This window comes from Temnothorax curvispinosus, unplaced genomic scaffold, assembly GCF_003070985.1.
Source record: "Temnothorax curvispinosus isolate PA1 unplaced genomic scaffold, ASM307098v1 QBEX01018473.1, whole genome shotgun sequence".
Lineage (NCBI taxonomy): Eukaryota > Metazoa > Arthropoda > Insecta > Hymenoptera > Formicidae > Temnothorax > Temnothorax curvispinosus.
Window position 1 is genome coordinate 239,938 of NW_020228253.1, and position 16,030 is coordinate 255,967.

The 16,030-nt window shown below is 38.6% G+C and overlaps 1 protein-coding gene across 12 annotated transcripts in view; it reads left to right on the plus strand.

The window, feature by feature from the left end:
* The first annotated feature begins 1,583 nt into the window (after nucleotides 1-1,583).
* Nucleotides 1,584-16,030, plus strand: part of LOC112468442 — a 51,500-nt gene continuing 37,053 nt past the window's right edge. Inside the window, exons 1-4 of one of the 12 annotated variants that reach the window (XM_025037615.1) lie at nucleotides 1,584-1,638; nucleotides 1,840-1,926; nucleotides 4,439-5,388; nucleotides 6,448-6,690. In XM_025037615.1, the coding sequence (XP_024893383.1) occupies nucleotides 5,148-5,388; nucleotides 6,448-6,690 (484 nt within the window). In that variant the 5' untranslated portion in view covers nucleotides 1,584-1,638; nucleotides 1,840-1,926; nucleotides 4,439-5,147. Of the gene's footprint in view, nucleotides 1,668-1,694; nucleotides 1,927-4,438; nucleotides 5,389-6,447; nucleotides 6,691-16,030 lie in introns of those variants that run through there. The other 11 variants (XM_025037616.1, XM_025037614.1, XM_025037621.1 and 8 more) reach the window with 11 other exon arrangements.

The window sequence follows — 16,030 nt, forward strand, 5'->3', positions numbered from 1 at the left end:
GATTCGGCTTATTCTGAATAATATATCAAACTTATGAAGGCGGCTTTGAGGTCGACGTCGCGGCAAATCCTTATATTATAAAGTAGAAGGACGAACGGACGAAATTGCATTTCGGCGACCCATGTGTCTAAACGATTACACGTATTTCGATAAAATCCGATAATCCGCAAACGAGGATTTCATGTGACACACGTGTGGTGAAGGCAAGAGCGAGATCGAGAGAGGGAGAGAACAAATATGTTATGCTCCGTAAGTATAGAAAAAAGATTTTAGATCCTGTATCAAGGACTCAGAAAATTACAAGATCTAAAAATTTAGGGCATTGCCTGCTCTCTCTCTCTCTCTCTCTCTCTCTCTCTCTCTCTCTCTCTCTCTCCCGCTTTACCCCTTCGAAAGTTTCTAAACTGTAAAGAGCTAAACTTCCAGTTATAAAATCCATCTAGGCGAGGTTCCTAGACAGCATCTACCCTTTCCTCATCCTCTTTGTGTCTGCGAGATGAGCTAAGTTTATTATCGTAAATGAGATGATTCTGAAGAGGAGCTACCCATCTACGGAACCAGCTACCCGCGTCCCGAGGGGGATTGCCTCAAAGCCTTCTTATCGTAGATTTAACACGTCGTTACGTCCCGTGAATACGCTGTGAATACATGTGCGTAGACGCAAAGCAGATAATTCGGATACAAAACTAATTTTGCGAACCCCTTACGCGCATTAAGCTCGCCGGCGACTTCCTCCGAGAGTTTCGTGCATTTATCTGGAACTCCGAATTATGCATTAAAGTAGATTTGTTTAGCTTGAGAGAAAGTTGAAATTTGTAAAAAATTTGCAAAAAATGGTTGAACTGGATTAAAGTTAAATTCAAGTTTTGCATCAAAATTGAGTTCTACCCAACTAGGGCCAAATCAGTTTCATTATTTCAACTTTAGATTTAACTTGAACTAATAATTGTTTATATATATATATATATATATATATATATATATAAAGAATTAATTAATAGCATTAATAGAGCCAGTTGTAAACATTATTTTAAGATTTTGAGAAATAATATAAAATAGTTACTTGACAATTTAATATATAAAATTATTGAAAAAAAACTTTTACAGATTTTTATTTCAAAACAACATAAACTTGTTAAAATTTCGTTAAACTTATTAAAATTTTTTGTCGCCAGATTTATTTCATGTATAATTCCAGTTTTAATATTTCTTCTGCAATTCATACAAAGATCGACGCATGCAATATCGCTATTATTTATCAAATTGATCTCGAGAGCACATCTTTCAAACTACGAAAGTTCGTGCTTTCCGCGTTCTCGCGGATCAATGAGCAAACAAGCATCCGGAGCGCAAGTATCCTCGATCCTCTCAACTCGATGCACCTCTCTACTTCTAGACAGCCGTGCATATGCGGACAAATTTCAAACAACAGAGACGATTTGACGAAAACGAAAGTTTTCGCCTCGAAATTTGCTTCACCTTGGCGGCGCGCGGCGTGGCGCTCCGTTCGAAGATTCATCCGCGATTTAATTTTAGAAGAGCTCTTCGCGCATATGAGCCAGCTCAGTCTACTCGTAAGTTTCGTCGAGACAAAACGAATTTTCGACGTGTGCCTTTGTCGCGAAAGAAATAACATAAGTGTGTCTGATTATTCAACAATCGTCAATGTCGGGCTTTAATTTATATATATATATATATATATATATATATATATATATATATATATATATGTGACACTTTTAACAGTTTTAATTGTCCAATCCAAATTGTTCGGCGATAACGATGTGATTGGAATGTGGAGTGTAATTACTCAAATTAAATTTATCATTGTTGTTAAAGGAGATACGTGAATCAGGAATACGTGAAAGGAAGCGAGATTTATTGTTGCCGTGCTATAGAAATCTTTTGTCGGACATGCGAAAAGGGGTAAAGAGTCCGTCCTCGACTATTTTTGCGACGCGAGAACCTCTAAAAATAGAAATTGTTGTACAACGTAACAGCGTAACAATTTGCCGCAATTTCGGGTATACATTTTTGCCCGAAAAAACAATTTTTTTTACAAAATTCGTGAAATAAAATTTTTTTCCGAACAAGAGATACAATAGCGGTATGATAACGGAGGCGGGATAACCGTGGCGGGATTTTCTCACCTCTCGAAAAATCTATCATAAACATCGGCGAAAGTAAAAAGAAGTATTAATGATGGATGCGGTGAATTCCTATAAGCTTATCCACCACAAGCGGTCGGCAAAATAGGATTTGCCGCAATAATCGCTTACGCTCGCTCGTTCAATCCTTAATCCCTTAACAACGCCAGGAAATAAAAAAAATTTGTCAAAAATATTTTATTTTATACGCTATTGTTGCGGAATATGAATGAAGTTGACCTCGTTAGAAAATATACAAATTAAAAATATATAGATAATATATTTAATACACCGCTGTATAAATATACTGTATAATTTTTTTTATCTTAAAAAATACCTTTTAATAAAATATCTTTTAATACATTTTGTTTGAATATTACAAAGACAAAAAATACTCTAATAAATGTTTTCCTGTTTGACGAACATGTAAATAGGGAAATAAAACGAAACGTTCACGCGTGCAGTGGCAACATATCGAGCGCATCAACTGTTATTGAGTTCTCACCCTGAGAAGCGCTCGTCGATGCGAAAATGTACAATTCGGCTCTGTTCGTCGAGGAGGCTGTAGTTGTCATCGTCAACGTTAAAAATAACGTTGACGGCTTTTTCACTAGTGTGAATCTTCTCGCAAAAATTTCCAGGAAAACTTTGATAACATCTTTTTCTTTATTATGTTTTCAAAATTATGTACTACCACGTATACACGACTTCTTTATTTTATTTAATAGATTTTCTATTTGTGTTATAGCGTGGAAATAATAAATTACCATTATTAAAAATAATTTACGTCCTACCATTAAAAAATCCTTCGAAATTTTGGGATTGTTTATAATCATGTCTAAATAAGCCATAAAAATTATATATTTTCTTACTAAATGTTTTAATAACAATGTTATTTATTAGAAAAGTTAATATATCGAAGTAGAATAGCATTTCGAATTTCGAGGAATTTATAGTGAAAATATTACGTTAAAAGGGATTCAAAAAACTTGGGAACTGGTGTTGCAGACTACACCAGCTTGACAGGTAGAGCTGATATGGTCTGAAAATCGTGCGGCGTGTTCAAGTCTTCAAAAGTTTGCCCACCGTAAACGTCACAAATATCGGATTTAGTTGGTTGGCGCTCCCTCTCTCTCTCTCTCTCTCTGTCTTGCATTTTCCCAGGTTAGTTTCGAACTCAACGTCATTTATCCGACGTAAATTACGAGACGCTCGCGTATATCGCAAAACTGCGAGCAAACTATTATCGCGATACTGGGAAATGAGCACTTCGCCCGTCACGCGATCGAATTTTGCGCGAACGCGACTTGCCGCTCGATGTTAACGTGCGACGTTTTATAAAGTTTTTTACGTCGTTTTATGCCCATGTAAAAATATCGGTGACGTTCTTAGGTGCAAAATTTTTCCTTACGACTCCACAAAATATTCTGGATAGAAACATTTCGACGAAGTATGTATCGTTAAGAAAAACTTTCAGGAAGTCATTTTATATAAACTGTTCGTTTAATAATTTCGACGCACTGCAGTTGGAGTTCTTGACGTTATAAGTTGAAAGGTCTAAACGCGGCGACGCGCGCGGCGATGTCCTCCTGGAGGCGATATTCTTGGCGGGACAAACAAGGGTGAACGCACGTACGAGGAGAGAGCGACGGCTCGCGCGACTGCACGTACTCTTCGCCCCAAATAGAACGCGCCGCCTGTTGGTAAACTTCGCTCTCTCTCTCTCCCGTGCTTCTCGATCGCCATCACGAACGCGCGCCAGCTCGTTTTCTCTCGGTGCGCGCGATTCCTTTCGCTTAAATACAGCCGAGGAATGCTGTGTCTACTAAAACAGTCGCAAGAAACATTTCAAAATAAGATAATTGAAAATACCATCGCTCGTAAGCCCGTGAATATGGATACATTGAACTTCAATCCTTTCGAGTTTAATGGGAGAAGTCTTTGACTACAGAAGAAAACTAAAAATAAAGCTATAACTATAACCGTAACTATAGTTATAGCTGTATCTGTATTTATAACTATAACTATAACTACAATTATATACGATTATAACTACAATTATAACTATATATACTAGGAATATAACTATATATGACTATTTAACACTATGTCTATTTACACTTTTAACTATACTTTTATGATAAATGTAACTATTTAACTATACTTTCATAGTAAAATAGAGAAGTATATTCTACTATTATTCAGATGTGTTATTCAAATTTTTATTATAATTTTTAGAACATGTATCTTTATACATTTTAAATCTGCTTTTAAAAAAATAATTTTAATAGGAAAAAAATTTGATTTAAACGCAGCAAAGCTGTACAGAACAGAATTATACGTTAATCGCGCCAAATATAAAACACACGTGTTTGTTTGATGCACAAAGTCCCGGCTGATTGGCCGACGGGGATGTTTAAAAGTTCGAAAATACAGATACGAAATATCAATGAACTCTGCAATAAATTGTAACTCGGATAAAATTGGAGTGGCGTCCCGAAAATTGTTCGATAGCTACGAAAATGTGAAGCTCCGCACGTGTAGAAAAGTAACGCTTCTCAATCCGCGTAAGGCAGCGGAAGCTACGAAGTGAAAAGTTCCAACGACGGCCGAAAGAGCAGTCGTTCTCCTTCGCATCCAGTTCTGAGCGGCAGCCGGAAAAATTATTTTTACTTCAATCGCGAGTGTGTGTGCTACGTCGCAGTTGTCGCTTCGTACCATTGTGAGTTTCTTAAAGATTATATTCTACAATATTTTTCTACTTCTGTGATTTTTTTCGCACAGTGTTTCTTTCGCGAAAAAAAAACGCTGAGTTGTTCTAGAAATTGCAACAAATTTGGTGATAATTCGGACTGAGTGCTCTATTCTTATAAATATTAAGTTATTATCACGAAATGAAGAATCTCAGATTTGACTAAATTGCTAAGCATTAATAAATTTGGTGAGACAATTTCCAAAGCACTGAACTTGGTGTTGTGGAAATCAACAAACGAGTGGCAAATGTCCAAAATGTTGCGAATAGAATTAGTGGGCCTACTATTGTTGGCCTGCACGCAAATTCTTACGGAGCACCGCGACTTTCATGAATCACGGGATCAATATGGTTACCATCAGCGACACTCTTTTCACGACACTCAGGAAAGAATAACGAGGGAGGTGCGCGTCAAGGAAGGCCGATTACGCGGCATGGTGGTCCAACCCAGAACCAATCACAATTTGCAGCTGGTCGACGTCTTTCTCGGTAAGTTTCAAAACGCCATTACGTTTAATTATAAAGAATTATCGTTTACATATAGGTAGATAAGAAATGATTCATTGCTTCGCGAGAACCTTTAACTTTCCCGTTGCGTTACATTTAATGCTAAAAATGGACGTTGATCCTTCGAAGAAAAGATGCATAGAAAACAACCGAACCATATACCATTTATATCGATTACATTTAACTCGATGGAGACGCCATGCGCCAAGCTGGTTGACGCAAAGCCGTCGTTTCATATGCAACAACCTACTACAACGGTATCTCGATAACGTTCCGATACTCCGAGGGAACTCGGCTCCGGTCAGTGAGCAAAAGTTTCCTGGCAGCTGCATATATCCGCGCTTTGAGAATCCCGATACGTCAAAGGATCCAAAACGAGGAGCGCGCGCGCCCGCGCGCGTCCGTGTATTTCGGGAACAGATATTACTGCCGTCTCTTCGCGGCATGGCATGGCACATCTCTCCCCTCTGGTTTTCTCCGTCTTCGCTCTCGACTCGACTCGCTCGACGCTGCGCTGCGTGGCGTCCGTCAACTTGCACCGCCACGCGTCAAATTGCATCCGCGTGTGCATCCGTATATGCAAAGCCGAGCCTTTCTTGAGGTTGATCCGCGCACTTGAGTCGCTTCTCGCTAAAAACCTGTCAACCTTGATAAAAATAACTGAATTAAAAAGCACCGATGGGAATTGCAATCACGAAATTTGATTAAATTGAAAACCGAATCGAGGTCGGATAGAATTTAAATGGGAATTGATATTTAATTGTGTTAAATAAAATTACATTGGAATTTAATTATAATTAAATTTCAACTGATATGCAGAGAAACGATATTCAGCTTAATGAGAGGCGAAGTTAAGTGGCACTGACGTAAATCCTTTTTCAAAAATACATTTAACGCTATTAATAGCAAGCACCGGTGAATAGTTTGTTTCCTCAAACACATTTGTTTTGTAATGGAGATGTCAGTTACCGTATTAGTTTGGTATTACGCCGTGAATCTATGGAACCAGTGTGCAAGGCAGTCCTCTCCCCTGTGTTTTAGGAGTTCCTTACGCGGAGCCTCCCGTGGGATCCTTCAGATTTTCTCCGCCACGCTCACCGCAACCGTGGAGGGGGGTGCGGCAGTCGCAGGAATTCGCCCCAGTTTGCCCGCAAGTCTTGCCGAATCTTCGTGAGGAAGTAAAACCGGGCAGGTACGAGTACCTGGAGAGACACTTGCCGTACCTGAGAAACCAGAGCGAGGACTGTCTGTACCTCAACATCTACGCTCCCCATCAGGCCGAAGGTGAGTGCGAGAGTGGTTACGGAAGAATAGGAGTAATAGTATTGTCGCGGAAGTCATTTGGTATCGATACCGAAACTGGATCCAATCTACAAAGTTCGGGCACATTGAGAAGTGACTCAATGCTAACTCATCTGTTTCTGACAAATTATTGAATTAGATGAGAAATTTAAGATCGCGATGTAGCAGAATCTTCATAATTCAGTTTAAACTTATATTTTGGGTTATACAGATCAATATTCAGCTTAAAATACTATTTTGAGTTACACAGATCAATATTCAGCTTGATTGTACTATTTTGGTTATAATGATGTTTACTCGAATTTAATAACCATTTCTATTATAACTTCCAATTAGATTGATTCAATTTAGGAACGAAATGTTCTCATACTTAACAAATTTAATGGGAAATTTTTTATTCACATAACTTATCATTGCGGGCGTACAAAGTATAAAAGCGAGTAACACCAAAGTATTTTACATCTCTACTGTATATAATTCGCGAACACGATGATCCTCATATTCGAAGTCCGGATAACCTGCAGGTGGAATAATCCTTCGACAAAAATGGGAAAAATATCCCGGATGAATTGAAACTTTCCTCCGGATTTTCCCTCGCTATAGCAAACGAAACATGGACTATCCAACTCGAAAAAAAGGGAGGATCGGATCGACCGTCCCGTCTCGTCCCATCTCGCGCGGGCTCGCGCGATTATGCGGGTGCATTCGGCTCTGCAACGAGCTTTTCCGCACGGTCAACTGCGTAAAACAGCTGCCATCGATTTACGCGAGGGCCGGCGTCACGGTGGAAGGAACGGTCACGTTGGGTTCGGCTTTCGCGTGCGCGTTATAAATTCATTCCTCCCCCCTTGCGTTCGTATATATTCATTCCGCCAGTCGGTCGCTCGGTCGGTCGCCCCGCCGCGCCAACGTGCGTATTCACCGTTTTACAATACCGTCGGCTCGAGTGGGTTAAAACTCGCGTCGCCAGGCCATTTATGAACGTATGGAAATATCTGCAAGATATCCAAATCGAATTGACCGGCGGGGGCTATCGCCTGCTTGCTACGAGAGGTATCGCTCGCAAAACCGCACCATCGCGCCGTATCAGCCCGTTTGTTTCACGCCGCGATACATCCGCCATGAGCTGAAAATTTTTTTTCTATTGCATTTCCATGACGGAATATGATTTTGAATTGAACTCTCATTTTTCGATATCCACTTTAGAATTTCCCCCACGTTTCGCATGAGATCAAAACCGATATAAAAATATTCATGGAAAAGAAATCGATACTGCCTAATGTTCCTTTTTCATAAAGCTTCTAAATTTCTTATGACTCAAACAGTTTAAGGTAAAATTAGGGAAAATTTGGTTGAATCGCAATCTTAGGTTTCTAACGTTCAATTTAATTTTCGTGTTGAAAATATTTCAGATATAATAATCTGGTCTGAATATGATATAATTCGCTTATAAGTTAACTTCCGCGAGAATGTGGCGTATCTTCTTTATCTATGTCCCCCTCCTAATGTGGAAATAGGTTAATCTTTTTATCGCTGTTTGTGAAGTACACTTCTTATCTCCTCAGATAAACACGATAAGCAGCACTGGATTTCCTCAGCGTTTTCTCGGGTAGGCATTAACCCGTTAAAGCAAGCTCGGTTCAAGGATACCGCAATTACGCAATTGCGGCGGTCTCGTTATCTCGCGAGATCAATATTGCGAGTCGTCATTGCAAAAAATAAATTAAAGAACATAATATAAATTTGATACACACGGCGTTCTCTGAAATTCTCGAAACTTTATGGAAACTCTGTATTGTCCAGTATTAAACTTTATTAATTCCGCGAACTCTCTTTATTTCCCAGTTTATAGAAAATATTCACGCGTTGTGATAATTACACTTCCCAACACAAAATAATTCAAGCAATGCGATACGTCGGAGTTATCGCGTTGCTTCCTCCCTCAGAGCGATACAAACGCTTTGTTGGAAAATTCGGTGGATATGTTTTAATTTTGTTTCTATCTCAACGACGAGCTTAACTCATTAACGAGCGCATTAAAGGAGAAACCGCAAACACGGAATTACTATTACGCGTCTCGAAATTATACCATCCCGCGAAAGATACGTCGGGATTTGCGGGATAAAGCGTGCGTTGATGACTACTATACCTTCCTCGGTGGAACTCTCTCTCTGCTTTGGGGTTGAGTGAAGCTAGAGTAGAAAACGTGTGCACGAGTGGTACTCGAGAAAGTCGCCAGAGCCAACACGAGCCTTTGTACCGCCTTGTCGTTCTACGGTTCCAACGAGACCAATTTCTCTTCCATCGTGCTTTATCCAAGAAAGGAAAGAGCACGGCAGAGCGGGAGAGAGAGAAGGTGGATAGAAGGGCGCACGTACTTGCAGTACTTTGTGCTTAGTGCCCTCACCGAAGTACGTATATAATTATATCGGCGATGCATTCATATGCACGCGTACTTCATTTCCGAATGTGAAGCGATTTTCGCTTGTTAATTTTAACCTAAGCCCTCCTCTCTGCAATCTATTCGCGAATGCGCCTCAGCGCCTGCGTTTATTAGGCTGAAATAATTAAGCTGTTCTTATTATTGTTGAAGTAAAAGTAAAAACAAAGCAATTTTTGATCATTCTAAAGTAAAAAATAATAATAATTAGTTTTTCTCGATTTTAATCGACATATTTTAACTTGAGATAACTTGTTAGATGCATGGAAAACTAAAACGACTAAATAAACGAGAAGTTGAATGAACTTTATATAGCCTAATTATTCGCATAATTACGCATTTTTTTAGAGCATGAATATCGCTGCGAGTCGAGAGATGCGTAAGTAAACACGAAAATTATTTATTCCGTAAACGCTGTATAAATTTGCCTTTCATGGGAGTGAATCGTTAGAAGAAATTCTTACGATGTCTCTTTGAATCCTGCAAATTAATGGAAGGCAAATAACCGGTCTTCTGAAGCGATGAGTATGTTTAATTCTTTTAGAGCTTGCTCTCCGCCTATATAAGTTCCGACGTGGGTGTGGGATCAAATGTCAATTGAATTCGAACGCCGAATTTACTATTCTCTGTTTCGTCATATGTAAAGATAATCCTTGGATCCTTCAAACCCTCGCTTGCTCGCGATTTCTGATCCTCTTTTGGATTGTCTGCTCGCGGATACGAATCTGAATATCGGAGGTGAGAAAGCTAGCATTTGAGATTCTCCTTACGGTCGACGCATATTCGGTACGTCGCCATATTGCTTCCCTCCGCCTCTGTAAATCTCGCCCTCCGGCGAGATTTATTTGACTGTGCACCGTAGATCGAGCATTAATGAATTTTCCGATATTTTACAGCGCCGCAGGGGTTGCGATCGCTGAAAGCCAACCCCCCTCTCCCCTCTCCTTTAGCTTCGTATTTTTCGCCTTCATTCTCATCCTTTCTCACTCAAACGTATACGTATACTTTCTCCTATTTCACTCATGTATATCTATGAGTAGCAGAAGCCTGAGAAATAAGAGAGAAAATCGTGGTTCGTATTATAAAATTGTACATATGAAACGCCATTTAACAATTACACATATAATGCTATAAAATAATAGTGGGAGAAAATACAAAATACTCTTATCTAGTGCAAAATTCAACTCCGTAACTTTTTATTCTCAAATCGATTATTTCTTTAATCGTTATATAAGTTATTTATTATAATTTATATTATATAGGTAATTGATCACGCGCTGGTCGCGCGCATTAGGTATTCTTGATTGAATAGAAATATTCCGATATAGAGCGCTTAAAGATAGTTAACAAAAGTACAATTTACATAATTTATATTACTTTACATTCATTAATATTAAGTATATGTAAGAAAAATACAAAGTTTTAATAATAAAGTATTATACATGTATAATATTGAAAAATACTTTGTATGTACTTTATATACGAGGGAAGCTTTCCTCTTATGCTCTTCTAGCATCTTTTCTCCCCTAACGAGTAACGGTAACGAGTTATACTTTGTACAAAAAGTAACGGTAATAGTAACGCATTACTTTTATGAAAGTATCATTTCCAACTTGGACTAAATCTTAATTTTAATTTAGAAATAAGTATAAGTTAGATCAGTGTTTTCGGGGAGGGGCGGATTCCCTCAATTGCCAATATAAAGAGAAATATAATAAAATATTTGGTGATATTATTAATTAATACATAACTTTTATTTGCAAACCTATACGTTGAGCTATGTAAATGTGTCAAAGAAATAAAAAAATATTTAATCATTACATATTCGCAAAATGTTCAAATAAAATGTTCAAATAAAGCTATATGTATAATGATTAAATATTTTTTTATTCTTTGATCTATTTACGTAACTAAACATATATAAATTTGCAAATAAAAATTACGTATTAATTAATAATATTATGAAATATGTTTATTCTATTATTTTTATTAACCTTCATCTTTTTCATCCGTAAAAATCCGTTTAAAGAATTTATTTTGAAATTATTTACAACATTTTCACCGAAGAATACGTAAATAGAACGTGGATAGTTTTTGGAAGTTTACTCGTATCTACAATTCACATCACAAACATCATCTTACCGTGGGAAAAGAGAATATTGTAACGTTTACACACTCCAGTGAAGTTCCAATATTTAAGATAGCGAACATATCTTACGCGGAGAGCAACCCCTTTAACGCGCGGCCGGCTGGACGGTTCCGATTTATTCGTGCAGTCTCGGCACATCTCTCATCGCCAGACCGCGGTCTTTTCGCATGCTCTCGCCAGTCGAAATGCACTGGGAATAAGTTTTGTTTACCAACCGCGCCGCGAGCGGTTTCAAATTAAAACGTCGGAGCGGCCGCGTGGGGCCGATTTTTCCGCCTCTCACGATGAAGGTACCATAAATCCGTAACAACGGCCCCTCAATGACGCCGCTGGGCGTTTATGAAGGCCAAAGAGGAGAGACGTAATAAATGAGGGACGATTAGCGGAGCACAGAGTCATGAATGTTGAAAGACATTGAATATATATATCATAAATCAATCGAAACTCTCTATTATCAAAATTAAAAACATTTATCAATTTGTTGATAATATCTGCTGCTTTATTAACAAAAAATTAAATGCTTAGTGAATAACTTTAATCTCTTATTATTTATTAAAATTAAATATTTTAAATTATACGACAAACCCGCATGTCATAAGTATAATATATATTTCATAAATCTAAAAATTTAAGATTTTTAGTTTTATTAATCGAGAATCCGCGTAGCGGTACCGAGGTTCCGAATGTATAAAGAAACCTGCAGAATCTCAAGCTCTCCGAAAACATCTAACAAAAGATGGCAGGAGCTCTTAATCGGTTCAAGGGAGTCGGTGGCCGCTTACACAGTACGGTTTCCTTTAAAACTTCCTTAGTTGGATTTCCCTCTTTTCCGTGAAACTTGGGCGAGAGAGAGAGAGAGAGAGAGAGAGAGAGAGAGATGCTATCGGCGAAATGAAACAGGTTAAGCTTATTTTATCATCCTGTTTAACTCCTGAGATGACGCTGGGAACACTCTTCGATGTCCTCATCACTTTTATCAATATTAAAATTGAAGTTTTAAAGTGTGCTTAATAAAAAATTTGTCGATACATCGTCGCTTCATTAGGAAACTTCGATAAATAAACTTCGAGAACTCCGCTGTTCCCCAGGCGAGAAAAAAGTCCGCCGGTGATAATCGACGTTTTCGAAAAAAGTTCAGATCACCCGGGAAGTTCGGCCCGTTAGCAGCGTTACGATCGACCGCGTGGACGCCCCAAAGAAATTGGCTTTGTTACGTCAGAAAGCGAAACCGTGCGTTTCCGTCATGTTCTCGAGTTTCGTGAAATACATCGCTCGTCCTCAAAGGCCGCGCGTCTAATGGCTCGTGTCGTAAAAGTTGCCCCAGTCAGTCTCGCTTCGTCTCTTTATTGCTACTTCCGTTTAACCGGCATCGCATCACACACATCATTTATTTATACAGGACATAAAGACGGATAAGTTTATAAGACGGCGTGGAAATTTTAAAGCGTATCAATTCCTTATCGGACGAGAAATATAACAAAATGATTAGGAAAAGTAATGATTGTAAAGATCAAACAATTTCAGATCGTTTGAGTGATAATTGCTTTTACTTTCAAAATCACTTTTACTTTCAATTTTGAATGTCTCAAAAAATCTATAAATCCTACCTTCGAGATTCCCTGAATTCTCTCTCTGAGGAAACTCTTCGGAATTGGTTTATTCGCATTTCTGAGGCTTTTAGAAACTACATTTCTCGGATGTTAACTGTATCGAGTGCTAGACGTTTTGAATCTAAAGTCTCTTGAATTCCGGATCCGTACAGTACCTACGCTAATCCTCCCCCAGAAAATTTAACTCAGAGGCATAAGCGTCTGCCGAATTCGCTGAACCGTTTTAACGTCATTAATATCCATTATCTGCTTTCATCGCGCCTTTGTCGTCTCGAAGACCTATTAAAACCACGTAAGCAGAGTCGGGCGGCAGTCGACGGCTCCTTCAATACGCGGGGAAACAAAGATCTCGACGTACCGGCCAACAACAATGACGATGAGAAACAGCGGAAAGTATCGTCTGAAGCGAAAGTTGCAGCCGTCGCAACGAGCACGCCGTTTATTTTAAGTTCTTTCAAACTCTGTGGGGAAAGGAAACAGCGAGTTGAAAGAGCGCTGGACGATGGAGGGGAGATATAAAGAAGGAAGAAGGAAAAGGAAAGAAAGATCGACCGAGAGAGAGAGGAGGGAAGGGTGGGAGGGAGGGAGAGAGGAGGTATCGCGCTGAAAATAGAGGAAAACGGAGAAATGGCGGTCGCTCCAAACCATTAGACAAATTTTATATATAGCATCGGAAAACTCGTTTGTTTTTACCCACACGTCGGTTATTGCTTTTCACCCCTAGAGTAATAATCGACATTTCGACACGCTTTGAAAAGAAAATATTATCTTTTTCCTCCTTTTTCATATGCGATAATTGAACAACTATCGTCGTCGCGAGCGAGGAAAGTTTCTTTATGGGAACAAATAATTCTTTTTCAGTCACCGGATTGTTCCCAGAGGAAAGAAACTTTTTATATTTGGGCAATAAATATAAAAACTACATGATAACCCATGCTCGCGCGAAGGCGATAGATCTACAATCTCAATTACAACAATCAATCGTGATTCCAAGGATTCGGTAGGTTTCCCTTTCTCTTCAGCTTCGTGGATTTTATGGATCCCGCTCTCTAAATCTCATAGAGCGCATGGTTTCGCCACTAATATATTTAGAATGACTGCGATAGTCACTCCAAAAGAGACGGTTGTCACTCTAATTTGAGTAAATGCGGACACTCATAAGGTAGGAGTGAATTTTTCACTCAAATTTTTAAAGCGGTTGCTCTACCGGAGTGATACGATCTCACTCTAAAAGCTATAGTGAATCACGATTCACTGAAGATCGACTGATAAATAATTGTAACAAAGTAAAATTTTCCACTTAAAATTATAGATATGACATAATTCACCCCTGGACACTGATCTACTGCACTCGAAAAAAGTGCCCTTTCACTCAATAGAGTGCAATTTAATTCTTTAGAGTGACGAATCACTCGAAGTGCACAGGCTAAATTTTCACTTTTCGTTACACTTGCATTTGACTCGTTTTGAGTGACATTTCACTCTTGGACTTTCAGAGAGTAAATTTCTCAAGCGAACAAAAGTCACAATATGCGATTCGCAACAAGTAATCCGCAAATTCTAACTTGTTAGTGCCTCGATTTGTGTGACCCGAATGTAATGAAATCTCGGCCGAACCAGTTCATTAACACATGGATCACGTTCGATTCCTCACGCGGTATCTGCGGGCAACCGCGGCTAAACATAATCGGCTGAATAGACGGATATTCATGCGGGTCGCCAGAAGGCACCTTCTTGAACAGGGGTCAAAAGGAGGGAGGAGGGGGAAGGGGGAGGGAACGGCATGATTCGAGACTTACATAATGATGAACCGAAATCCGTGGCATGCACGGCCGATATGTTACTGTCTGCTTCGATGGCGTCTGGCCGCAAGCAGATAGGGGATGAGCGAGGGGTGCATGGCGCTTTCCTTCCATATTAAGTGGCTAACCCGCGGCCTGCCAGGATTCAGTAAGGCATTCGCGAGTGACTTCGCTGGATGCTCGCAAGAGGACTCGATGGCGGTGGGAAGTCCTGACTCGATTACTGTCGACTGCTAATATCGGGAGTCCACTTCATGCAATACGCTTTTCCTCCCTCCCCCCCCTTTGAGGACAAATTTACAAGAGGTTGAGGAGAAAGGAGAATAGAAGTAGGAAAATAAACAGCGAAAAATGTATTGTATTTTGGACGGAATCCATGAAAGCACTAACAAGGAACTCCGTGGAGCAGCAAACTCCGATAGCTTAAAGGATAAAGTTAGCATTTAGTTGATGTGAAGAGAAAAAGATTCAATTTTGGAGCGGCGGGAAAGAATCATCTGCGAAAGACTAACCCGTCGACTTTTCTTTATATGTCTGATAAATATTTAAAAAGATGTTTTGTAATAAAGAACGGTAAAAAAATTAGATTTATAGTAATTTATAATTTATATTATAGTAATATTAATAGTTTATATTATAGTATATTATATTCATAATACACTAAGAAAAAAAATGTGTTAATCTCAAAAAATATTTAGTCCGATACGTTCAACTAAACATTTTAGTTAGTTAACTAAACATTAGTTGAATTAATTAATTCTTGATTAAAGAAACTAAATAAATTGTTAAAACAACTAATGTTTAGTTAATTAACTAAAATGTTTAGTTGAACATATCGGATTAAATATTTTTTGGGATTAACAATTTTTTTTTTCAGTGTAAGAGAATGATAACAACATAATTCGTTTTGAAATGATTACTGCAATTGCCGGATTTATATTTGTTTCAATTTTCACCCGATAGAGATTGTTAGATATCAAGAGAACTTAATTAAAACAATTGCAATGATTTTGCTTGTTAGAGGTATTAGAGCATTTAATTGGACGAGTTTCTAGAAACGGCCGGGAGTCGTTTATGACGCTAATAAATGGAAGCGATTTGTCGGCAATAATCACAGGATCACAGAAAAACTTCATGGGCCACCGCGTCATTTGTCGAGAGATTTACCTCCACGCCATTTATCGCGCGCTAATATTTATCGCTTGTTATTAAATTAACGTTTTGTTGTAATTGAAAAAAGTTCATTTTTCCTCAATTTAAAATTAGATCTTGATTTATCACGCCACTTCCAAGAGAGAGAAGAGCTTTTCCATATTTTCTT